We start from the raw sequence: 25919 nt of genomic DNA on the forward strand, positions 1-25919 counted from the left end.
GATTTATCCATGCATATATGTGGAGATTGTCTTTCGCTGACGGTGAGGAAATCGGAAGTTTTCTTGGAGGAATGTTTTTTTTCACCATATAACGAAAAAGCGAAGTTGTTCTGATCGTCACATAAGCCTTACTTGCATTGTCTGTCAAGTTGACGGATTGTGTGATCAATGCGTGTCGATCGAGTGCGACAATTTTACGAGAGTGGCTTCTGTAGTGTACAAGTTTCAATTCCTTTAATAGTTCTGTTCATTTTGTCCGACAGAACTCTGGCCTCATTTTTCCTTCATTCGTCCAGCAAGATATTGTCATGAAAGACAGAGACATGATGTCGACGCCTCTCGCCTAAAACATGATTTGCTCGCCGAGCTTTGTCGCCGTCGACCAGCTAAATAAGACACCAAACATGTACAAACAGATAGAAAACAATAATTTCAGACACAATAGTGTGTTAACGAAGGAATAAAGAGACCCAAACTAATTTATTTGAAGCAGCACAGTTGAATTCAACAGCCTGTAGAAACCTGAATTCGAAAACTTCCGAACATTATAGCAATGATAACTGGCGCTACAATGCACAGTGTTTCGGCGAGATCAGCTGAAAAGTCGAAATACAGGATTATTTTGAAAGAAATGAAGACATATTAAGCGACAGCACTTTGAATATTTGTATACTGGAACATATGTATATATGTTTCGATAGCGCTGGAGATCGACTCTTCACGCAGGCTCGGAACCAAAGAACTTGTAAGCCTCCGCCGAATGGGAAGACACGACTTGTTAACACAAAACAGCTTAGGGCAGACAGGCATAGACTTTGATTTAACAGTGGGACGGGCAATTTCCAAGTTGATTACCAAATCTTTTATACTAAGTGATAATCGGGGCGTTGGTTTTGACGGAGTAACGGCTCGTTGTCGCCTTACGATGTCTGTATCTCGGTCTGTCTCCCAGTGGCTGTCAGCCGTTAAAAGAGACAGTTTTGTGTGAATTTAGGGTAAAGAAATGGAGTCACTGTTATGTTAGGAGACAAAAATAAAGGCAAGCTACCCCCCCCCCCTTCTTGGTCACCAGCACGCGGAACCGTGAAATCACGGTGATTGTTGATAGGCGGACACGACGATCAATGGCGATCGATGACCAATGGATTTTTCAAGGCGATTAAAAAGCGATTACATTGATTAATTTGTTCGGGGCTAAACATCAAGCGCACAGAAAACAGGGGAGCGGTTTCATTGAGCTTTTTAGCCTCCCCTCCCCATCCGCGGAATGATTAATTTCCTCGTCTATTTCATCCATGCATGTTTCTTTTTACCTCGGATTTCGTCCATTTATTCTATACTTGAGCTACTTCGTGACTTTGATTCATGACGCTTAAGCCGATCCGACGGGTGTCATCAGACATCGAGATCAGCTCCCAGCGCGATGCCACAGATAGGAAAAGTAAAGCTTCGCGTCTTCCATCCGTGTCACATCTACTCAGTCGCTCACCAAGACCGTCCATTTACCCCATAGACAGTGACTCTTCCTCGCTAATGCATTCCAAGCAACAGCAACAACGAAAACTGCACGCACGCTACAGAGGAAATAAATCAGTAGTACTCTAACCGATAAGGGTCACGATTTTATTATTATTGTACGGACAGAGATATATTGTATTCTTGCATAGAACATTCTAAGTGACTAGGTCATCCTCTCGTTATCGAAGAAAAAAAACAACATGTAACATGTTATATATATATATATATATATATATATATATATATATATATATATATATTATATATATATATATAATAATGTGTGTGTGTGTGTGTATGTTGGGGGTATACATACGCATACTTAAAGATTATTTTATAAGTGTGTGTCTCTATGTATGCATACAAATATACATATAATATATATTTAAGTAGACCAATTCCACATACGGCTCAACGATACAAATTAGCGTCAAGGAGTTCAGTAAAATGAGTTATGGTCGATACGGTCTTCTAGGTAATTGTATGTTTTTGATGCCTGTCCAAGATAGCAATTTACTGATGGCTGGCTCTACGACACGAGGTTCCATCTTCATAGCGATCACACCTGTGCGTTGCCCATCCCGGCACCAGCCGCTCATTTCCACGTCTCTAGTCTTGTTTTCCAGCCGCAGTATCTCACACTTCAAACTTTTAATTAATCCGAAACCCTCGGCATGATAGCTTTTATCGTGATTCCCGCTCGTCCTCCGCACGCTGCATTCTTCTTACTTTGAACAAATTGCCATGGTTACGAGCCATCATCGCGCCAATCTTGGTTGCCGATAACAACTGATAATACGGCACGCTATGTTCGCATTACGGGCGCTTCTAAAGATGATGATCTCCCCCCACTCGTGACGTCACGGCGCCATCTAAGTCGCTCTGAAAGCCCGGATCGCTCATTTGGCGTTCATGAATATTCATAACCCTATTAAGAACCCAATTTGCATGACTAATCTGACTAAAATTACTCATTGCTGCATACAGGTAAAATTTGAAGGATTTTGAGCGATATCGATTTTCAATTTTTGGTTCTTTCGAATTACACACAATTGACAAGAATGAAACGCACTTTCAATAGACAATTTTGCAAGGGCCTCCCTCTCTCTCTCGCTCTGAACACACAATGGGCACGACGATTATTAAATTTATCTGAGGCGAGACAGTAAGGCATTTGAAAAGCGCACAATGGGAATATGGATATTAATGCGATATGCGCCACGGATATTTTAATGTATAAAAGGTGAAGCGGCGACGTTTCTTCGACGCCGCCACAACACTGGAATAGGTCTGAGCAAAGCAATTATCCCTCGCAAGAACCGGACTTGGTAAATCGACGCAAGGTAGTGGGTTTCGTGTCGGTCACGCCCGAATTATGGAAATTAAAAAGCCTGATGTTTCGCTTGAAAAATCCTCTCGACAATCTTCTTCTGCTCTAAAATACTCGTTGCGGCGATTTCTCATAGCAATATTTTTAAAAAATATATATATTTTAATTTGTCACTCGCTAGTTGAACGCTTCAAGTCCAATAAGTTTAAGAGAATTGAGTCACGTGGTCTCCACCATACAGACAGTCAGTTACGGTCCCATAATATCGCTACAATGCACACTTAAAAAACATGTTAAAAAGTAACAAAGACGTCTATCGCATGACTCTTGCGTTTTTCCCGCTTTGTTTACGCTGGAATATGATTATAGTGGCAGACAATAGGCGAAGCGCCATGATGCCGCTCTTCTGCACACCGTATTGCCGGAGCCGAACTGAACTACTGTCCCCCCACTTTTATTTGCAGTGACTTGCCACAACTATAATTTACATTTTGTTAAATTCTGTGGGACGCTACCACTTGCCGCTACAATAAAGGAGTGAAGCCTTACAGCTTGACCAGCGTATTCAATTTTTATGCTTTCTAATTTGTCAAACCACCGAAAAAAAGAAGCTTCGGTTATAGCACAAAGGGAAATAGAAACAGAATAATCGGACAGGGTTAATCGATTCTTAGGATAGTTCGGGTGCCGGTTTTAGAAATAAAAATATAGGCGGGTTACAACCCAGGTATTGGCAAATGTAAACAATTGTGCGGTGTTATCGTGAAAACACCCTGTTCGACCTTTCCTAATCTTGTCTGAAAATATTTACACATTTTAAGAAGGGAGAGTAAAGATTTCGTTCCCGATGTATTTATTATTATTTTTTGCGGTTTTCCTCCATCGCGTTAACCAAATATTTCTGCATGTTTTCGGCGCTTGCTCTCCGTGGCCGGACATGTGGTTGTGTGTAGTTCTGACATATTGCACTTGACACGGTGCCTCCTGGACGTTTATCGATATACATCATAAGCGCAGCAATTCGAAATATATATGTATCATGATGCGGACAGACTGTCGCCACGTGTAAAGTGATTCACACTTGACCGTGAGCGAGTTGAGGGAGTCAAGTTTACGCGTATGCGGGCCCCGCCACCCGTATTATCCAGTCTGTTGACGTGCGCTTATAATGATAGGCGTGCGATCAGGGAGTTTTACCTGGCTGGGCTGTCGGCTCCTTGTCGCTTCACAGCCCCCACGATTAAAAGCTTGGGCCTGGTGTCCGCACTTTGACAATTTGGTGATTTTAGCCACTTTGACGCGGGTGAAGTGGGGTTCAAAAGTTAACCGAATAATTTACCGGCCTTGTTTGCCTGCGTATTTGTCATTATTTTTACCATGTCGCTTTGTCGTACTCCAGGCGCCAAAATTATTTATGAAACAATAGCGACCGTCTAGCAGCGCCAAGCAAGGCGGTCGCTTGACGAGCCCACTCGTCAATACCGACCAAGGTCGCGTCGCAGAGCTTGCATATCGGTTGGCAAGTTTTTTTTTTATCTAAAAGGAAAGAACGGACGATAACATGTTACTACGATAAAAAACAGGATATTCGAGCAACAGAATTAAGAGCGTGAGACAGATTTTCATCCGCGCCAGAGAAATGCGGAAGAACCCAGTCGTAAGAACGCTGGCGTCAGTCGCTGCTCGTTGAGTATGTGACATATCTGATATGAGCAAAAGTGTATGTCATTGCCTACGCTCTGAGAAGCACAACGCCAAATAAAGTCAACGAGAAAACTTGTGCCCGAATGTTTCGCATGAAGCTTTGGGGCACCGAATAGCTGGAACGTTAAACACAGTTGAATTTCTAGCCAGTATGTCAACTAAGTGGATTTTGATAATTGCCCGGCGCAATTATCGGTGTCCGCAATAAACGTACAAAATAATGACCCCCTATTTAAATGGACAAAACGAGTCACCTATGCGATGAGTCCCATTCACAATTGTTGATTGTGGAGCCGAGTCCGACGGCAGCGCTGACGACGAAAACCGCAAAAAAAAATCGTCGCTATCGGAGCAGGGAAAAGACTGTACACGGCGAAGTCTTGAAAATTTAGAATGGTTTTAGCTGCGTTCTGAACATAAAACAGCCACACTCATTTACGCGTAATTTGATATTTAGAAAGCGTGGGTTGGGTTTCCGCCAAAGCCGGCGACGCACCAATCAGTAGCAAGCTGATAAGCGTTGCTGCATAATACAGTCACCCTCTGAAAACACACAACATTATAGTTTTCACCCCTGACCTTTCCACTTTGCCTCTGTTGAACGCCATGTGACTGACACAGGTGCTTGGAAACTGTGTTTTTGGCTTTCTCGAAAGCGCTTGATGGTTTTCCTAAGATCTGAGGGGTAAAATAAAGTTTTCTGAACATTTTTGTTGGACTTTTACCGGGGGAGAAGTAACAGCCAAGTGTAATTTGAGCTGTTATTTGCGCAACAATCATTTTAGACTCGGGGCGCGCCAAAATGTCTAGACAACCACGTGATAGAAATAAACCAATGGAACGGCAGCAGTGGTGTGGCAGTAAGTGTTGTAAATTTCAGCCGTGTTTTCAGAGTCTAGACGTGCAAACCAGAACTGCTTTACAAACGTGTTGACACTGCTCCACAAGCTTGCCGTTTTCAGTACGATTTCGCAGTCGACGGCCACAACCACGGTATCGGCAGGTTCGGAAGATCGTTCGTTATCCACTGGTGTGCTTTATTCGGCCCTCTGGGCTAAGGATCTTATAGAATCTTCAGCGGAGTCCGGAAAGCCAGTTGGCGACAGTGCCACTTAACGTTATCCTTGGTGTATCGTCGTTGGGAAATTTTGTGTTTCTTTGTAGAAATCAGAGAAGGAGTCGTTGTCGATCCTTCTGCAACAGTGCTCGAATAATGCCAGTTCAGTCCTGAGCGTTATAATTGTGTGTGTGAACCGAATGTCGCATGTTCAGGTCCAAACGTTCGGCGCTTATTCGGCGACTGTGGAAGTGCCGTGCGGGCTACAGTGACAACACGGAGGATGGCGAAGCAGAAACCGAAGCAGATCTGGAGTTGAAATCTATCGCACAGTCTATTTTCAAGAGACTTAAAGACAAACAGCTTGAGTTGCTTGTTCAAGCCGTGGAAAGTAAAGGTGGTGCTAATTCTTCTTGCGTTTTATTTCCGAAGGGAGAACTGCAGATAGGGAGGAGGACGGTTTTCCCTCAAGTAGTGTTGTGTCAGCTGTTTCGCTGGCCGGATCTCAGGCATTCATTTGAACTCAAGTCGCTCACGTTCTGTTGCGAACACTGTAAACTACAGGACGATGGCGATTCTACAATTTGCTGCAATCCCTATCATCTCAGTCGCTTATGCGGCCCAGGTAGGTGTCTGTTTTTATTCCGCTCCCAGTTTTGTCCAGCTCACCGTTGAAGCGTCCCCTTTGAACCCCCTATATCTATGAAAGGCCCCAGTCACCATTCAAAAGATACCAAATTGGCAAGATGGCGCCGTACTATTTATGTGTTTATCAGCCTAACCTCTCTCGTGTAATTATCTCCCAGCTAGTCTGTTTTTATTCAATGCTAGAGCTTTTTCTCAACGCCTTTTTGTCTTCTTCCCGTGCATTTACAGAGAGCCCGCCTCCGCCTTACAGCCAACTACCGATGGAATCGTACAACTTGGAAGGTAGGTCTAAAGTTCCGGTCTTTCTGCCCCTCGCTGAAATCTTTGCGATCTTTCTTTGATTTCCCGTCGAAAGCCGCTCTGTGTGACTTTGTACTCCGCTACCAAACTGACCTGATTTTTGGAACGATACTTTGAACTAACTCTCTTCGCTTGTCTTCCAGAACGTAACTCAACTCCTGAGAGCACTGAAACGGGTGCTAGCAACACGGCTTTTCCTCATAACTTTTCAGGTTAGTGTGCATTTATTTTTCTTCTTTCACCCTGCCTTTGCCGTACTCGACCGCGATCGAACCGCTCGGCGAACTTTCCTTCGGTGGAAATTGGCTGAATATTTTATGCAAGCAGTCGAGTGTAAACGAGATCAGCTTACAGTTGTGAATGCTATCTTCTAAACAAGTTTGGAAATTCTGTCCGCGAACTGAAGTGTACAGCGTGCAAAGTCGCCCGTTTGAGAAGTCACCCAATCGAGTGTGTACATTGACTTAAGTCATTTTTGAGTAGTTTTCAATGCCAATTGTCACCGCCACGGAATAAATAAATGACAGTTTTTGCCTATTCTTGCGTTTCAAAACAAGTCGTCGATTTATCCAAAGAAGTGGATTTTTCAACATTTGTTTACATTGCAATAATTTCCAACCTCAAATCACGGTGTACAGCTAACTTCATCATTACAGCTAGAAATCTCGAAAAGAAAAAAAAATAAACATTCTAGTTAAACTTTGATCTTGTTCGATAGCTATTAAAAAGCAACTATCGTAATCCAGTCACCACATTATTTCGATTTTGAAAAATTTTAATTTCAAAATAGCGTTTATTTTGTCGCGTGCAATGGTAACTGTTGTGTGAATTCCATATCGTTTAAAAATATAAGTTGAACTTGGTTATAATTTGCATCAAGTGGGTGTTCCCTAATTTCAAAGGATTTCGGATGGAGAGTTCTAGTGAAACTGTAACTTATGATAAAATAACCAAGAAAATCTTGCATTATTGATAAGTTATTGAAGCGATTTGTTGAGGTTTTTGGGGTGCAAATTTAATGTCAACAGAAAGGGGGAGGGGCTGCTATGATGAGGACAGCTGAAGCATAGGTTCTCCCCCTCCCTCCTCAAAAAATAAGGCGCGCAGAAAATCGCGAAGACACCGAGTCAAAAGTGTAAATTTTTGACCTGTATGGAATAAATATTCCAAGGGTTTCAGTCGGAATGCGGTGTATGTATTGTTTTTAACTGCTTTTCTCAGCTTAAAACAACTTGTCACTAATGATTAGTGAGTCGGTACAGGGAAAGCATGTGGCTAGTTAATAACACTGAAAAACACCCAAGCAGTGCCCCAAACATCGACTACGCTTTGCATGTTGGTTTATCAATCACCGTTTCTTAAAGCACTGATATATCACCATGGCAACAGATTACGAGGGTTGAGCAAGTGCGATCTCAAACGCTCGAAGGATTGCTTCGAATTTAGTCTAGTTTCAAAGTTATCTTCAGTGTGGGATTTTCTCTGCTTTCAAAGGCTGCCTCCTGAAAGTCGGGAGAGCCAGAGTGTTTTGAGGAAGTGTCAAACAAGAAGACGTCTGTTGCTGTTGATGAGGTTTTGCTGTCAGATGAACTGATGTACTCGGCACTATCAAACCTTGGCATAGTTTACACTCAGAAAGGATTATTGTTAGCTTTGTTAATTAAGTTGTATTAATTGTCAATGGAATTTGTGCAGTTGGACTCTGCACTGAAGGGGAGGGGTGTGTGAAGAGCTTGGACGGTTTTTTTTGAATAAGTGGGGGAGGCTTTGGTGAGTGTGTGGCTGGAGGACAGTCTTCTTGTCAGAGGAAGTCGGTCTACTTGGTATAATTCCTTGAAAACTCCAGAGTGCTACTGGGGTAAACGTTGTTTGCTTAACACCCTGAACTTCGGAGTTTGTTTATCAGTGCGGGCTAGAGTATAGATGGGTCACTCGCACTGGTCGGCCCCACCAGTAACCAATTACCTAGTATTGTGGTTTGACACACTATGTTTTATGCATGGATGTCAAAAGACTACAAAAGTTGGCGCACACTTACCATTGATGTAACTAACCTTTCTTATGAGAGTTAATTTTCCATCAGTCATGACTGCGAGCGAGGCTGTGTGTGTGTGTATGTATGTGTATGTGTGTGTGCTGTATATGCATAGCCAAGGACATTGCCCACAGTGCTCATGCTCGCATGCCATCATCGTGGGGCCTGTTTTAAATTAGTCCGGAGTAACACTTACCCTAAATGTTATTTTAACTTTTTGAACTGACATGTGGTTTGAAAACCACCGCCGCACTAGGTGTCTCTTCCCTAGCTTCCACAGAAAAACCCAGGATGAACAAAATATGAGGAACTGCTCCATCGGGATTCAGCGACAGATGAAAAAGATAAAACGTCCCCTACCTAAAACCTTGCCAAAGATATGTGGCTCTGGGCATTTTACGAGGCCATAACTGTCACAGAAAATGTCACAAAAATTGTTATGAAATCTCTCTTTAAAATATAAACTGGCGGCGTCTAAAAATGAACGACAGTCAGTTTCCCCGTTTAAGTATGCCTGATGACTGTTATGTATTATGTCGGCTGGAGTTTGGTGGCAGTATAAAGTCGGCTTCAGCTTGGCAGGGTCAACTATTCACAAACCATAAGTTTTCAAGTGGTGTTCCTGCAGTATGCTGTCTTGCTCAGTCGGCCAGATACTGCATAAGATCTCTGGCAATCATATGTTCGGCATTTCTCTCTGGTCATGTTTAAATTCTGGAGGTCAGGGCCTACGTTTCATTTTTATTGCATACAAGGGTAAAGCCGGGGGTTTATTTAAATTTGAATACCCCAAGAGCTCCTCAGCATTGTGTATTGTATATTATCCTTTGACGGACCATGTTTTCAGACCACTTACGCATACTCAATGCATTTGGTCCATTTTTATGCTAAACCCTGCGGTGCAGTGAAGTCGAAAATTCACAACTAGTTGAGTAAATAGCAGGCTGAAAGTTTGCCATCAATCAGTAAAGTGAACGGGTAGAAAGCCATTCCTGAAATCAGCCTAAAGTATCATCTGACCTATTTCCAGTGGTGTTTTTTTTTTCGACAACCCACTGTGTAGTGTTCAAAATGTTTGTATTCAGTGTTAATCATGGCCCTGAAATATTTACCTGAGATGGGAGGAAGAGGAAGATGAGATGATGAAGATGAAACAATAAATTTGACGAAGTCTTTGAAGACAAGTAAAAGAATGTAAGATGTATAGGTGTGTGTGCTCTGGGCAGAGTAGGCATGTTTCATGTATTGTGGGCTGGTCCTTGTCACTCAAATGACAATCAGTTGTTCGTGAGAGCAATTTTCATCTAAGGCTGGAGATTTTAGCATTAACCAAAGAAACACATGAACATATGGGAGGGGGTGGTGCGGGGAGTGTGTAGGCTTGTATGTTTTGATCTGCAACGTAGGGTGTAGGACACTCTGATATATGTACTGAAGGAACTTATGCAAGTTTATTTCCAAAGCTAGAGTAGCTGACGTTTTGGCTTTTGTTTAGGTGTACTTGCTTTGTAAAGAGCTCTGTTTTGTAGGTATCTTCTGTCACATTGTTCCAAACCAACCTTTGCTGACACAAAATACATTGGAAGTTATGCAAGGGTAAACCATCCGTTCCTTTTCGGGGCTTGCATGTTTATTTTGCAAAGAATGGTAGGGGAAAAAAGAGCTGTTCTCGGAGTTTTGGAAGTGGGTCCTGCTTGCTCTACCCCATGTGATTTTCAGGTTTCCACTTTGTGTGTGCTGTTTGTCTGAATGAAACTTGTCACCTTTTCAGCAAGGCAGAGAGTGTAGTCAGCAATCCTTGAGCATGGTAATTTTTTTTTTTGAAAGACACCCCTCTCCCTCCCAAAACCCAGCCCTACCTCCTCCCAGCTGCCTTTCGTCAGACTGAGAATAGGGAATTCATCGGGAACAATAGTGTATTTGGCGGTCACAGTTGGCCCATTCGCTGGGATTTACACTTGAACACAGTGGGGGCTGGAAGTTGGGAGAATAAGCTGAACTCACAAAGCCAGGGAGAGACTTTATTCAGTCCAGTTGTTGGGAAGGCTTGTCAATAGTTATGTATCGTCAAGTTCATTTTCTCCTTGCCATAGTCACCTCTGCTGCTCAGAATTCGACCAGCAGCAATCCTTTGCCCAGCGTTCCCTGTTAACTACCTCTTATCCCACATCAAGTGCATTCCATTGGGCCCACCCCTCTCAAAGAAAAAAACAAACAAAAAATGTCACTAATGACTTTCCTAACACCGCTCAGGCAGCAGTGAAGTTTGTCTGTTCACATATTGCCCCACACTCCCCTTATATTACTCTTGCGCCCCCCCCCCCTATTAAAAAGTGCTCTTTCAGGGCCATACTGATACCATCTTTTGCCACCATTGTGTGATGTTTATATGTTTACAATGGACAACCAAATTCTGTAGGTGTCATTTCTGGATTATGATTTCATTACTTGGAAAAAGACCACACATTTCAACAACATACTTGAAATGTTCCCATTGAGATTTTCCAACCATGTCTTGCTTTTCCAATTCTCACTCATTGCACGCATTGAGCAGAAATATAGAGAAAATAGAGTCGAACATAGTTCTCAGTAACTTTGACAGCTGACCTGACATGTTGGGCAATTGCTCTGTGCACTACATGCTAGCTTAGGATTTGGAGCCACTCACATAATTTTTATCAGTTAGACAAATTTGCACTGGGTTTAATAGCTAAGTAGCATATGAGCTGACTGTTTGACCTATAAGGTACCTTCAAGCTTACTCTAGTTGACATATTAAACTCTGATTAAAATAAAGTAACTGCAATATTGTGCTTCTTAGCCAAAGAGTTTATAAAAAATGTGATTTAATATGATTTCAAAACTCCCATTGTAAAATACTATAAACATTGGATGTTGTGCACCTGTAGGCATTGTTGTAATGCTGATAAGGTATTGAAGAGATTAAAAAAAGTGTTATCAGGTTTTGATATTAGATGGACTGACCTATAAGCGTAATTGAATGAAACTAACCCAGCAATTGTGAACACCCTTGGCTTCAATGAGGCGAGGTATTTTGTTTTTTGTCTTTGAACAAGCCAGGCCCAGCTGGAACTTGCAAGCCACCATTTTGTCGTGAGAGACTTCAGAGTTAGTATAAAAAAGGGTAGGTATAGAAAAGCTGAATGGTACAAAGTCATTGCTCCTAAGATGTGAGAGCTTTTTTTTTTTCACATGTACTTAGTTTTGTGGGGAGTAGAAACGTCTTAAGAAGTCTGAACTGACTTTGGAAATAAAGACAGGAAGACAAGCTTTTTGAATTTGGCCCCAAGGTATGTTTTGATTTGTTCATGTAGATGTACATGCTCACATGCACATGGCATTCACATAAATTTGGAAAAGCACAGAACCAATAATTTCCTATCAAAGTTAACATTTTGAGACTGTTTGTTACTAGGCCTAGAATCTACGGGGAGATTTCTTGATAGATAGATAGGGGGTGTTTCTAGATTCCTGAAAACACCTCTTGAGAGAATATTTGCGGAAGACCCTTCAGGATTGGTACGTCAGAGCAGTTTCATTCAGGGCAACAACAAAGTGGTGTGCGGATGAATGGTCGTGAAGAATAACAGATAATGCTGGTCGCATTTACTCGGCTCATGGCGGACTGTGTCGCCCACTAGAGCCGTCTCGCTGCTTCTTCAGTTACCCTGTTAAGCTCTTTCCTGATTCATGTTCTCGTGCGAGGGAAGGAGTGAAATATTAAAGAATGGTAGAATTGATCACTTAGTGAAAAAAACTTGCATAAAATTTTAATTGCAAATCTTTGATTCAGTAATGAAAATCATCGAATGAACAGGGTTGGTCGAGCAGATTTTGATGTTTTTGACTTTTGTGGGCTCTTCTGCTATCGTGTTGATCGGATCGATCGATCGGATCGATACACGAACTTTGACAAAACAGTGCCCTTGCGCCTTGCATGTCAGGAAAAGTCAACAAACACACCAAGTTGTATTTTATTGAAGTACAGATATTCCCAACCTAACGCCAAACTTTCTGAAGACTTCAAAAGTAGTTCCCGTAGAATTTAGAGGAGTTCCTCTAGGAGGGGGAGGGGGGGGGTTATGTGACAAAATACCTTCAATGTGCAGATATTTGGACAAGACTTTGTGTACTGCTTGTACCAGTGTATTCACCACAGGCAAGTCAAGGCTAGTCTTTTCAAACTAGTTTGGTTGTGAGAAAGGAGGTCAGGTTGTGGAGATTCTTCAAACTCATCCCAATGTGTGCAGTACACACTTGGATCATGTTGTACACCGAGGAAAAAATTACCGATAAATGTGTCTAATGCTCATTTGAAACGCTTTGGTCATTTCTTAATAAGTGCTTGAGCAGTGAGGAGTGTTTCAAAGTACCGCAGTGTGCTCGCAAGTGTTTGTCACATCTGTTTAATTCCTGACAACCCCCATCTACATTTGATTGCATGCCTGCATGTGCACAAGACGGGAAAAACACCATCAGATGGGACTTCATAGATTTTTATCTGATATCACCTTGAATAATATGAAAAGCAGATCCCAGTTACTAAAAATAGCCCCGTGACATTTGAACTTGTTGTTTGTGTTGTTGCTCTTAATGATGTAACCCCGCGTGTTTACAAACGGATTCAAGTGTCACTCAACCCTTATATATGGTTGATGATTCTCCCTGGAGGACCACGTGTTACATAATTGCAATCAGATATGAAATGGGAAATGCCTAACAAACGTGGAAAGAAGATGAGAGTCACTTCACCTGAAGTCGTGGAAAACGCAGACTTTTCCTAAGAAAGCTGCTGCCACTTCGAGTGTCAGTTCAGATAGATATTGGAATTATTGATAAACAAAATGACAGGATTTGTCACTAAAACCGAAAATGTTACAAAAAATGTCATACTTTGAGGAGTTTGGTAGAGTGTTTGGCAATACACTGTATAATCTTTCTTCATTATCCGCTTGGCTTATTTTTTGGTTACTAGTAAACAAACAAAGCAAAACAAAAGAGACATTGTGATGTCAAGGTGAGTACCAGCTCTCCTGTAGACTTTTGTGACAAGGCTAACGCTTTGAGAAACTGGGGGAGTCACTTTTCTTCTGACTAGGAAATATCTCTGTATTTCATCAGTTATGCGTTCAACAGTAGCAGACTGTATTTCTCAAGTTCTGTGTAGAAATATTTATACTCAAATATGGACATGTGATTAAAGTTAAAATCCAATGAGAATATTACCAGTGGTAGACGCTTGAGAATCTCTCTCAATGCAAGGGATGAATGTGACAAGAATTTAGATATTTCCCTTGTTCCTTTGGTGAATATTACAGCCTTCTCCTGTTGGTGTAACAGTGCTCCTGAGAAAAATTCTCCATTTGATAGCAGAAATCATAGTGCAGCAAAAGATTCATGAATCATTTTTCATGTGGAATTAGGTTGCTAAAGAGCAAATCTTTCTCATCTAAGCTGGTCTAGTATTGTATAACTAGCTGCTTGAAAAAAAATTCTTTTGTGGCGTCCTTGGTGTAGAATGGCAACATGTGCACAAGTTTTCTCTATTCAGTGGGTCTGTCCAGTCGTCCACTGTCCATCAGCACACTTGAGAACACGGGCAGTACAACAATGCAGCCTCCCTAAAGAGGTGGTTTCAGTTTTCACAAAACTGTCTGCATCTAATAAGAGGGAGGGGGGAAAAAAGGAGACTGTAAAAACTAGGCAGGGCCATTGTCATCTAGCCAGAACATGACCCCCAAAGTTATTTGTTTTAAACACCCTGTCAGTCATATTTGAAACAATGATGATAGATTTTCTGGTCTCTGGGGGAAGAAGTCTGTCGCCATGGAAACAAGAATGACCTACTTTCGTTGAGGACAAGAGTCAGTGAGAAAAGTTGCAGCCCTCATATTTACAAAAGAAAGAATGTGACAGAGAGAACATGGCGGCAGGCAGCTCCCCAATATGGCTACTGAGTACCAGCGATTTTTAAGGTGTATGCACAAAGAATATGCACACGCAACCCTTGTAATTTCAGCATCAGTTTGACCCTGCAGTGTTCAGTTGTTAAGGTGGGCTGGTGTATTTTGGGAAATTAGGGATGCGGGCGTGGGTAGCGTTGAGCAAGATGTTTAGTTGAGCCTGTGCCCTGGCTGCCCCAGGAATATTCAAGATAAAACAAATGTTATGATAGGCGACAGAGAGAAGGGGTTGTAAATGAAGGCAGAATAAAGACAAGCTTGTTAATGCATTCACCAAGGCAAACCTGGTGGCCAAACCTAGGGAGCCCCTCCCCTCTCCCCCCCCCCCCCGCTCTCTTGCCTTATGTAATGTTCTTTTATATGATGCCCCAAATCGTAGGCTACCAAATAAACTAACAAAAAAGAAAGATAACGGCACATGATGGGTTGACTTGAGCTCCAGCGTGTAACTCACACTGGCTGAGCAACCATTACAGTATTATTTGAAGTACTACAAACAGGCATCCAACAGGAAATATTAATTGTACGTGGGAATGTCCAGTACAGCGCAGTAGCTCAGTCAACACAAATATACACTTTGTGATCTTTGCTCTCTGCTGGGAAGTGTAGAGCTCAGAACAGTATCAGAAAAAATTAGTTCCAGCATGAGCAAGTGTCCCTTTTAAAAAGAGCAGTGTGTCACTTTTGGTGTGATGCCCTCTTGTCCCCCACAGTGTGTCCAACCCTGTTTGTCGGTTCAACTGCCCACCATGGTGAGCCAGGAGGGCCATTTCAGAACGAGGGACGGATGTCTAGGGCAGATTCCTTTAAAGGGAATACTGTCAGCGTTAATCAACTGGAGTAATGTTTGAGGGCTTGCAGCGTTGGCATGTGACTGTTTATTGCTGGACGGAGCGAGTCTTTGCCTTCCATCATTGTCACTATCTTCAACAAACTTGCCACAGTAGTGATAAAGAGCCTGATGTGTGTTATCTGAGCCCTGTCGCGAGAGCGTTATGAAATCTTAAACTGATATGTGTGTGTGTGTGTGTGTGTGTGTGTGTGTGGAGCTAGCTGCGGAGTCAAAAGACCAGTTTCCCAACAATGCACACAGCACAGACAATGCTTGAACTGAGCAAATATGATCTGCCCAGTCAAGGCTGCTGAAACACTGTTGCTTGTCTTATATTCTCCACGTTGTCGACCTCGCAACGCTCTGGCCATATATTCCATTGGATGACTATTTTCGAAAGGCAAATCTGTTTCGCTGCTGTGCCAGGTCATCTCAACAAGCCTGTCTGAATCGAATTTTAGAATTGCGTAGTTGAATGTAACTGAGTTGCAGACTAGTGTGAAGGGGACAAGTCTAGTATCTGTTGGGGGTGTACGTGGGGCTCTGTAAGCCCCCAAAAATGCTGAGATGTATGGATTCTAGGCTTCATGGATGTCAAATCGTTTCAGTCGGTGTATAGTCGTGTTTAGTCTGTTAGTTTGCATTCAGGTTGGAGAACTTGTCAGCTGGGTAATAAATGTTCCCAGCGTCGAAATAAACATCACCCCAATAATCTCTATGTGTTGTTGACATTGACAGCAAAAAAATGTCGCTACAAAAATTTCAAATCAGCAAGTCCTGTGGACTGATTAAATTTAAACAGTGACTTTGTTATGTGTGGCAATCAAGAAGTTTCCCCGCTCAATGAAACCTGGGTGTTGTTGACGTGACGATGGCCCACAGCCTAGCAAATTACTTATACACAAATAGTCCTTGCCTCTGAACAGTAGGGGGGAGACACCGCTGAGTTGTTCTATGGCTTCAAGAATAATTAGAACGAAAAAAAAAAGCATTCCAAGTCAACTGGTATGGAAATGTTCGTGGTTGGATCTTAGGTACAAGTACAGTTTTGAATTGAAGTGTGTGGATTGTTGTCCGATTTTTACAGATTCCTAGCTCAACCTGAGGAGTGTATTTGCCTCGGTGCACATCGGTTCTAGTAATGGCCTTCTATTGGCAAACCTCTTGAAGTGGTGTGTTTGACTTGGCATTAGTTGGGGCTGACTATTTTAGGACCAGCAAGGGGGAAAAATAACAATCGGACACTTAAGGGGACATGTTTCTGTGCACCTCACATGCCAAAACAAAAATGTTTGAAAGAAAAAGGCCTCTGTTCGGTGGGCTTATAGTGGAGAACCGAGGATTTTTATTGGCCCTTCGTTTTAAAAATTAAACCTGTCCGGGAAGCCCAAAGCAATTAACGGCAATGGGCAACTGAGAGGCACTCCTGTGTTGCCCAAGAGATGGTGTGGAGATTGCAAGAGAGAAATTGAGAAGGCGTTATGTAAGAATTACCGCTGTCAATTTGGGAAATATGTCCTTTTAGCTTCTGCTGCAGTGTAATCAAGTCAGGGGGGAGCTCCCAGGATTGTTTATAACTGTGTGGTGAGGTTTCAAACAGACCGTATGAGACGAGCCACCTTGACACGAGACAATCCATTTATGAACTCAATTCTCGAGTGTTCCCCCTCCAAGTTACGGAGGCATCCGCCGAGAAAGAATTGTTTTATTCAGAAACTGAGTAAAAAAGACAATCAGAGTTCTGTAAATGTGAGATTTCAGATTGAGAACAGGCGCAAAGAACCCAGACACAGTAGTCGAGTCTCCAAATATTCTGTGCCCGGCAAGACCCTTTTAGGTGCCCCAAACGTCCAGCACTCCCTCCGCAGTGTTGAGTGGTACAACACATGCATACACAAAACCAAGCAGAGAAGCTATTCTGCACGAGCCCTGGCCCTTGGGTTCTGTAGAAGTGTGTTTATGTTAAAATTGCAACTCTTTTCCCCCGCTTGCCGGCTGTAACGTCAAAAAATAACCAAGAGAAAAACAAACAAACAAATAAACCACTGTCACCCTCAGTTTACATCTCCATGCCACTTTTCGATGTGAAATTATCACCCTTCATTTCTTGAATGAACGGGGAGCGAGCAGAAAAGATCAACTCAGCTCCTGTGAAATAAGTATGTTCACATATTTATACCATGTGAAACTATCTTGCAGAGCAGTGAGAAGACATGATATTTCAGCTAAGTAAACAGTACAAGCACACTGGAAACCCAAAGCCTTGGATTGATAGCCTGTTTAAATCTTCTGTCATGGTGGTGTCAATTGCTAGAATTTTTCCTCGAAATACTTCAGACAGGGAGATCCAACAGTGTGATGGATACATGTTGGGTTGCTCCAACTACTAGTAATACATCTTCAGGGTGCCCTCCTTTCACTGTGCGTTTCAATTCAACCTGGGAGGAGGGGGTATAGAGAGGGGGGGGGGCTCATGTCTTTTTATTTTCAGATGCAGTAGTACTATGAGAACTTTTTTTGTTCAGAAATCATAAAATATGAAAGGTAATATCTTGTGGATTATCATTAAAAAGTTGGTGGTTATTATGAAAATACCAATATTCATCGTGTTAAGGCTTCTGTTTTGTATCTGGCTGCATAGTTTGTAATACAGTGTTTCGGATAGTCTAGACAACAACCAGAAATGACCCAAATGCAGCAGATGTACTGGCTGGCAATACTATGCAAATTTAGTACAAGTTTTGCTTGTTTGATTCAAGGTTATCGCTCCCAAAACTTCCCCGTTTTAACAGTCATGGCCGTTGTAAGAGGTCTATTTTGGTCAGTTTTTAGAACAGCGTAAGAATTTCGAACAGCATTTAACAACGAGGGGCAACATTGTTTGCATGCATTTGTTTTAAGACAAATACTCATTGATTAGGTGTTTTTTCATATTGGGGAAAATTCTTGTGGTTGGAAAACGAAAACAGGCACCTCACTCAAGAAAATAAGTCTAATGGAGAGTCAGTCAAACTGCTTATGTACAGCAGAATAGGGAAATGTTGTCTCCATTTGACTGGAAGATGTAAATAAGATAAATTTAAGTAGCTTTTTTACAGCGAAGCTGTGTAGTTTATTAGGACAGAATTAGAGGGAACTTAACAAGGGGACAAAATAGAACTAACAGGTGAAAAAGAGCTGCTCTAATAAGACAGGTTAAAAGAGAAAAAAGAAACCTGGTTAAGGTTCAAGTCACATAGAAAAAAATCTTGTTAGGTTGGATTTCCCGAACCCGGATTGCATTTCAATGAATGCAAGGTTTCCGGGCAATATGCAGGGAAGGCGGTTCTGTGATGGAAATGAAGTGATGGTGTGCAGATGATGGAAAAGAAAGGGCTGGGTTATCAGTTCACTTAAGAAAATTACGTCGATAAGGTTTAGAGAAGAGGGGGGGGGGAGAAAAGGGGATATGTGTCGGATGTACGGGAATTTGTGGAGCCTTGCGTCACAGGAACCTTTCACCCCATTGGCAGATCTGTAGATGCAACTTTGCCATAGAAAACAACAGGGGCATGCCACTGTGACAGTGGTGAAGCCCAATCAATAGTAGGTGATGTACAAGACGTCCGACAACAAACAAATAAAAAAAATGATCAGATTGAATATTCCACAATGTTGTGTGAAAACCATATTCACTGACCCACCTTCCACCAAAAACGTATTGTTTTGAAATCAAGTGGGTTGGGTCGACCTGTTGAGTAATTCCAGGTCACGGAGGGCTACTGACTTACATAGCATTCTGGTCAAACAGAAAGAAATACCTCAGTACTCTGAAAATTACAGTGCACTGCATTATTAGCCATGTAGAGGTCGGTTGCCATTATTTACAGTAGGGAAATCAAATCCACCATGTTGCATCCAAAAAGTGAAATTGAATCCCCAACTGTATTCATTTCTCAGTTTCCTAAGTGTGCTGGCGCAACCTCTTCATTGAAGAATGGTCGTGCCTGCATTGTTTGTAATAATGGTGGTTGGACCAATCTACAGGAAAAAGGGGGCAACAGGGTGAAGAATTATGTTGTATGAATCAAACTGACTTTGGAATAGAAAAGAAATAATCTATTTTTTGTTTCTTTTTCTTTGATTATTTCAGACCTCAACGATTCACTTGGTGCCTCAAAGCCGATGCATTGGTGTAATGTGGCATACTGGGAACTACGCTCACGTGTGGGACGTTTGTACCCTGTCTACGAACAATCTGTAAATATTTTTCAGGAACTACCTCACGGCGATGGACTGTGCTTGGGATTACTCCATCGCGACTGTCGCAATGAATCTGTCGAAAGGACTAGAGGCAAAATCGGGTACGGCGTCACGGTCAGCCGGGAGCCGGACGGAGTGTGGGCGTATAATCGTAGCAACTTTGCCGTTTTTGTGAACTCCCCAACCCTGGATATCCCCAACTCGAGAACGTTAACAGTTTGGAAAGTGTCGCCGGGATTCTCAATACGAATTTTTGACTACGATAAGTCGGACCAGCTAAGGAGGACTCGAGACCAGGAATTCATGGACGGACCGTACGATCCGAACTCTGTCCGGATAAGCTTCGTCAAAGGATGGGGACCTTGCTATTCTCGTCAATTCGTAACCTCATGCCCGTGCTGGATTGAGATTATTTTCAATGTACCACGATGACGCCCCCAGTGTCTCTTCTAGAGTTAATCTTAATATAATATTTTATTTTATATATATTATATATTATAATGTAAATATGGACAGACTCGTTTTTTTACAGTGTAATTATTTATGGTGACCCGTATGTACCCATTCTTTGCTAACCACTGGATCATACCATGTAAGAGTTCTAGGACCTAGCCAAGCTCATGTACAGTTTTATTGTTTTATATGAGAAGACAACAACTGAACCAAGCAAGAAAAAACAAAACAGAGTTAAGTCACAGAGAAAGGGAGACAAGCAAACACGTCTTAAATAAAACCATTAATATCTTAATTGAAATCAGCTGGTTATATCTCTGGTTTGTCTTTTGAGGAGAAAAATAAGAATAGAAATGGGTTTTTTCACTTTTATCGGTCGTGATGTTGATGCAAACACATGTGGGTTGGGATGGATGCGACAACCAAGGCTGTTTTATTTTGCTTCGATGGCGGGGAGTGTTTCAGTGTTGTGGATAGTGAACCCTGGGATGTGTTGCTGATCCATGCCACACATCACGATGTGAGAATGGCTGTCGCACCCACTTGTCATGTCGTGTGCTTGCATCCTCGCTTGCATTCTCTGAGTGAGTCTTCAGCGTGCTGACATCTGTGACCTGGCAACCACCTTAAAAATTCACCATCTGTCATATGCCAGCCGCAAAACGCACAAAAACATGCCAGTGGAAATGTTGAACGTCTTTTGGGGGAGGCTGGGAAAAGGCAGCTCTGAGAAAATTTCCTTGTGAGATTCTCTGTAAACTGACCTGGGATTCATCCATGCGTGAAACTGAAAGAGGGGGAAAAGCAAAATGGTAATGGAATGTCTGCCCCAAAGCTGGCACTGCTGGTCAAAGGTCAGAGGTTATATGTCAAGAGAAGCAAGGTCAGGTTGAGTGTTGTGATGGTGGCTCATCTGTAAACCAGGTCTTAAAACCATCATAGTTCGTAATGGCTGTCTAGCCTTTGCTATCATAGGCAGGCAGAGCATGGTCTCTGTTCATTCTGGAACAGCAAGAATTGAATGTAGATGAGCAGAGATTGTAGTCATAAAGATAAGATCTTGACAAGTTCGGACGTCCTTTTTTGATCAAAAATCCATTCTGTCAAGTTTGCTTTAGTGCAGAGTTATTTTGCCTGTTCTCTTTGCTAACGATCTGACAGTTTTCTGTATAGGTTGTCAAACCAGTGCTTGAGTTGCGGTATCCTTGTCTTGTTGAGGGTGGCCACCCCTCCTGATCCTACCCTGCCCATTTCCTAGCCATCCAGTGCCTCTGGGGCAGGTTTATTTTATCATAGACTGCCAAATGACCCAAGTAATAAAAACACACTGTTTAGCTGAAAAAGGGGTACTAGATGTGATCTATGACAAAGTAACTCTGGAGACGATAGAAAAAGTCCACTGTATACAATATGTTGTTGTCATGCCGCTCTGTTCTAATATTGTTAGGTAGGCCAGAATAAAACAAATGTGAGCCTATCCTAGGCTATATAAACTGCAAAATAGCACCAGGGCGGACTTTCAGCCAAGAATTTCTGTTGTACTAATTTGTGATTGCAATGTACTGGGCAGCTTATCAAGGGTCAAAGGTCACACAGACCATAATTAACTCCCCTTGTTTGGGAACTTTGAGTTCAACTCTGATCTTAGATATGGCTAGAATATCTGATAAAACTGATGGAGAAAAAGATTATATGTGAAATGTTGTTACTCTGGATTTATATTAAAAATGTTGAAAGAATTGCAAATCGATTTGAGGCAATGTGCCCGGTCTATAGTCCAATGTATAGTCTTGGACATCGTTTCGACATTGGTATGACAGTAATAATAGTTTGTCATTGCGTAATGCCATCTTGATATTCACCAGAATAACTGAACACATTTTAGAAAATTAGGGTAGTTGGTAAGTCAACTTTAAGAACTAGATTAAGATGTGTGACAGGAGAAAGGGAAATTGCACAAAGAATTGCAGTGGAGAGTGTGTTGACTGACAGGTGACTGGCATAGATGAATATTGCAAAGAGTACGGCGCTGAAGTGTTGATACTTTTTTAAAAGTTAATAGTTGCAGATGAACAGGTGGCCTTTGACCTCTCTGACACTTAATCTTAGTCAAATTGGCAAAGTTATCAAATGCTTTGACAGAGTATGTGATAATAGGTGCACGATTGTCGCACAATGTTACCCAATTTGATACCAATTTTGTTAGGAGACGTGTATGCTTGGTTTGGAGTCATCGATTTTTTTTCCTGCCTTCCTCTCCCAGCTCAGGACCCCCCCCCGATTTTTTTATTTGAAGCCCTGCGAATCCATCGAAATCTGAGGATGGATGGATGTTGCTCAAAGCTGTCACAACTTGGTGGTCCGGTCGCGAGCGGCGGGAAAGAACGCGAACCCAGTTCCTGAGAATGGAATTGAAACCAAAGTACAGCTGACCAGTCTTACGGATTTGCCAACAGATCCAAGCTCGAGGCACGAGCACCCGTCCTACAATTTGCTGGTTCTGTGAAGTACCAGCTGGGCGCCTCCACTTCCATTGTGCTCTGGACGTCCCGCTACGTCATGCTTTATCATCCACTTGACCCCGCCAAAGCCCCTAGGACATGCGCCAATCAATTATTTCTAAATTATTTTCAAAGTTCTGATCAAACATCCTGATACAGTGTGAATTTATCGTTCCATCCAAAACTCTCTGCGCTTCAGAGAAGGGTTAAACAGAGCGGATCATAGTCATGATGTAAAAGTTCACCGACCATTGGTGTGTAACGGCATATTGAAGGGACTAATAAGCGTAATTGGTCAGCTCCGCGACATTCCTTGGTGGGCCCTACTCCACTTGCACAATGTTTTTCTCGCGCTCCGCTGTTCGAATGCCCACACACAAATCGACACCTTACATAATCACTCGGTTAAGACAAAAAATGCCAGGCAAATTATGTGAATGGCCCTTTCCAAATTGCCCCCCGAAGTTGGTTTTGTCGACTCACTCGAACAATGAGAGGGTTTGTGTTTTGCCCAACTGAAGTTTCTTAATTAAGGGACTGTATTCCGATTGCAGAACTTACGAGAATTAATAGGTGGAACAACAAATTCGAACTTCCTTTATAAACATTTCCTAACAGTTATATAAACAATGTTCCTCCAAATGGCGTACTTCAAGTGAAGCTCAGAGGCTGGAGTTTATACTGAATTGTTTCGCACGTTTCGGTCACCTATTAAGTTCTTCAAAAAAATTCTTTGGGATTAACTGCCGACAATTGTACATCCTTCTACACGAGGTAGACCTGATATTCAAACTTTCAAACTTTGGGAAGTTCTCGAAAGCCTCAGGCCAGTTTTTCGTTTGGGTGAAGTGGAACTGTGTGTTTGAGAACCTAGCGCCACTTGCTGAGCGACAAAATCCGGGTGTCACGTTATTTTCAGTCGGGTATCGATGTACCGTATCTCGGAACAAACATAAATTCCCAGCGGATTTGTTAACGCACATTGTATTATGTTAACGTTTGACCAATGAACAACTCGAAAAATGCCCGCGTTGCGCGCTGTGAACGTCCTCTCTACAAGCAGTTCAGTTCAAGTGTACACAATTTACATGTAACTGGAAATGCTTGCTCCGTACCAAAATGAAAATCCTGAAAGCTTGTGAGTTTGAACATAAATAGGGCTTCGGTATTACAATTTGCATGAGAGGAAAGATAGCCACCTTTGTGGCAAAATTTTGAACGGCGTGAAACTCTCTCCAGGTGACGACAGCGGCAATAAATGGGTTCAATTTAGCATGGCTTAATAAATAACGGAGTTGTGCAACACCGAACAACACCAGATCAGGGGTGTTGTTTCAGTACATCATGCCAGAAAGCGGGGTAACATTGACCTTTGACACGAGAGATACGGCGCTGACTCCCAAGGCACACATGGCATCCATACATGTTCACGCAGGCCGAGTGAGTGTTTCGCAGTGAACTATCTTATCGCCTAATCGTAAAAGATGTAATTCCTCCCCATCCTCGTTTGTTCATGTTTCTTGTAGGATCAAGTCGGATTTGATGGATGATGTAACACTGTTGGTCTTCCACTGTCGCATTGTACTCGCACGACAGGAAAAAAATGGGGCGAAGATCGTACCACTCTAGTCGACTAGTTCGTGACCCGACGCGAAAAAAAAATTCTGGGGAGAACTCAACACTTATTGTGGTGTGTTTTGGTAGAGCCGTTCATTGTATCTAACATATCTAGACTCTCTGTGATAAAAACATCGTGTCCTAGACGACGTTCACAGGGTTTTAGCCTTTTGTTCGCGACACTTTCCGGAACCTCCATACTCTAATCCCGGGGTGTTTGTAATGACTGTAAAGCCGCGAATTAGATTCCACCGCGGCGTTTATTGAGGCTTTTTGACTTTGACCTTAACGCCATCGACGGGGCAAGAGGTAGTGCATACCTCTACTGCGTTCTAGCGTTTTGGCCGCGAGGAACTGCCAAGTTACTTAGATGTTTGTCCATGTCCACTGGCCAAGATAACAATCAACATACCATTCTATCACGTGGTCTTCGGGCAATTATGTTGTCAATGCTCCATCAGCGGATACCAATTTCGGGGAGGAGGGGCGTCATGAAAAGTGGGAGGGGCGCGAAATGCTCTCGACTCTATACGTTCCATAGAAAATAGTAATCAATCATACTACTCGTCATGCAGGCGACTCACATGTGTATTTTAGTCGTCTCGCCTTGCGAACGGTCTGCTACCTGTCATACAATTTCAGGTGAACTCATACCTCCCACGCCGATGTCGATGCCACGGCATCTATTTTGACATGGTCTCGCCGCAAAATGGCTCTCCAAACTCTGCTATCTGTCAGCGATTTCGGGTACTGAAATACTAATTGGCTACCTGTCACTTTGCCAAATAAGGCAAATAACTGACGTTGCAGTTAGGGTTCACCCGAGTGAGAGCGGGGTAGAAAAGAACAAGGGAGGCACGAACCTCTTTTAAGATGCGAAGAGAGAAAGAAAAAGCACGTGACCAAAGACTGAAATATTTTAAAGGAATTCTCAACAACACGGTCGGAGTTGTATTTCCCCCTACATGTTATGAGAAGTGCGGTGTTTTAAAACTGTTATTTCCTTCAAAAAGAAACGCACGAATAAGCTTAATAAGGTGAGAATTTTACAGGCCTAAATGGAGTTGCACAAAAAATGTACTTTTTTCAACAAATTGCATTTTGAACTGTTAGGCTAGTGTCAGAGAATGTGCGAAAACTTGCCCTAACAGTACAAACGGTCGCCATGGTTATTGTTTATTCAGCATACGTGTGGTTTTGTGTAACAATGTATATACATGTGTGCAACCATAGAAGCCACACAGTGCACAACTTTGTGCAGTGGGGCGACTGTTCCACGGTGGTCAGTTCAGTACACATGCGTGTCTCCCCGCTTCTACGTCACAGAAAATCGGACAAAGGCTTTCGGCTAAGAGGGGCTTGCCTTTGAAGTCATCCACTGCTGAAATCTATTGACAAGCTGTGGTTTTGTACCTCGCTTTATCAATAGGGGTAATCTCACCGTTGATTTTTGCTCCGGTCTCATCGGCCCCGCCCACGTATTCCTCCGGCCACACGAAGCGTTCACTACACGTCACGCTGACGTATGCAGCGGACCGTTCCCGTCGCGGGTGAAGTTGGAGATTTCTTGAAAAACGGACCGTTCAGGAAAGCGTTGAAAACGAGAACCCCAAGTCCCCCCTCTGTGAAAGAAGTGATATGTATTTGCTTTCCCGAGGCTGTTTAGTGAGGCTTTAACAACTCTAATTGGAGTCTGGA

The 25919-nt window shown here is 42.5% G+C and overlaps 1 protein-coding gene across 1 annotated transcript; it reads left to right on the top strand.

Annotated features, from left to right (window-relative positions):
• The first annotated feature begins 5390 nt into the window (after nucleotides 1-5390).
• Nucleotides 5391-20404, top strand: LOC139117124 (mothers against decapentaplegic homolog 6-like). Its single transcript, XM_070679969.1, has 4 exons — nucleotides 5391-6234; nucleotides 6486-6539; nucleotides 6701-6769; nucleotides 19541-20404. The coding sequence occupies exons 1-4, from the start codon at nucleotides 5817-5819 to the stop codon at nucleotides 20080-20082; spliced, it is 1083 nt and encodes a 360-aa protein (XP_070536070.1). The 5' UTR covers nucleotides 5391-5816; the 3' UTR covers nucleotides 20083-20404.
• Nucleotides 20405-25919: the final 5515 nt, after the last annotated feature.

This window comes from Ptychodera flava, chromosome 18 (genome assembly GCF_041260155.1).
Source record: "Ptychodera flava strain L36383 chromosome 18, AS_Pfla_20210202, whole genome shotgun sequence".
In the NCBI taxonomy this organism is placed as follows: Eukaryota; Metazoa; Hemichordata; class Enteropneusta; family Ptychoderidae; genus Ptychodera; species Ptychodera flava.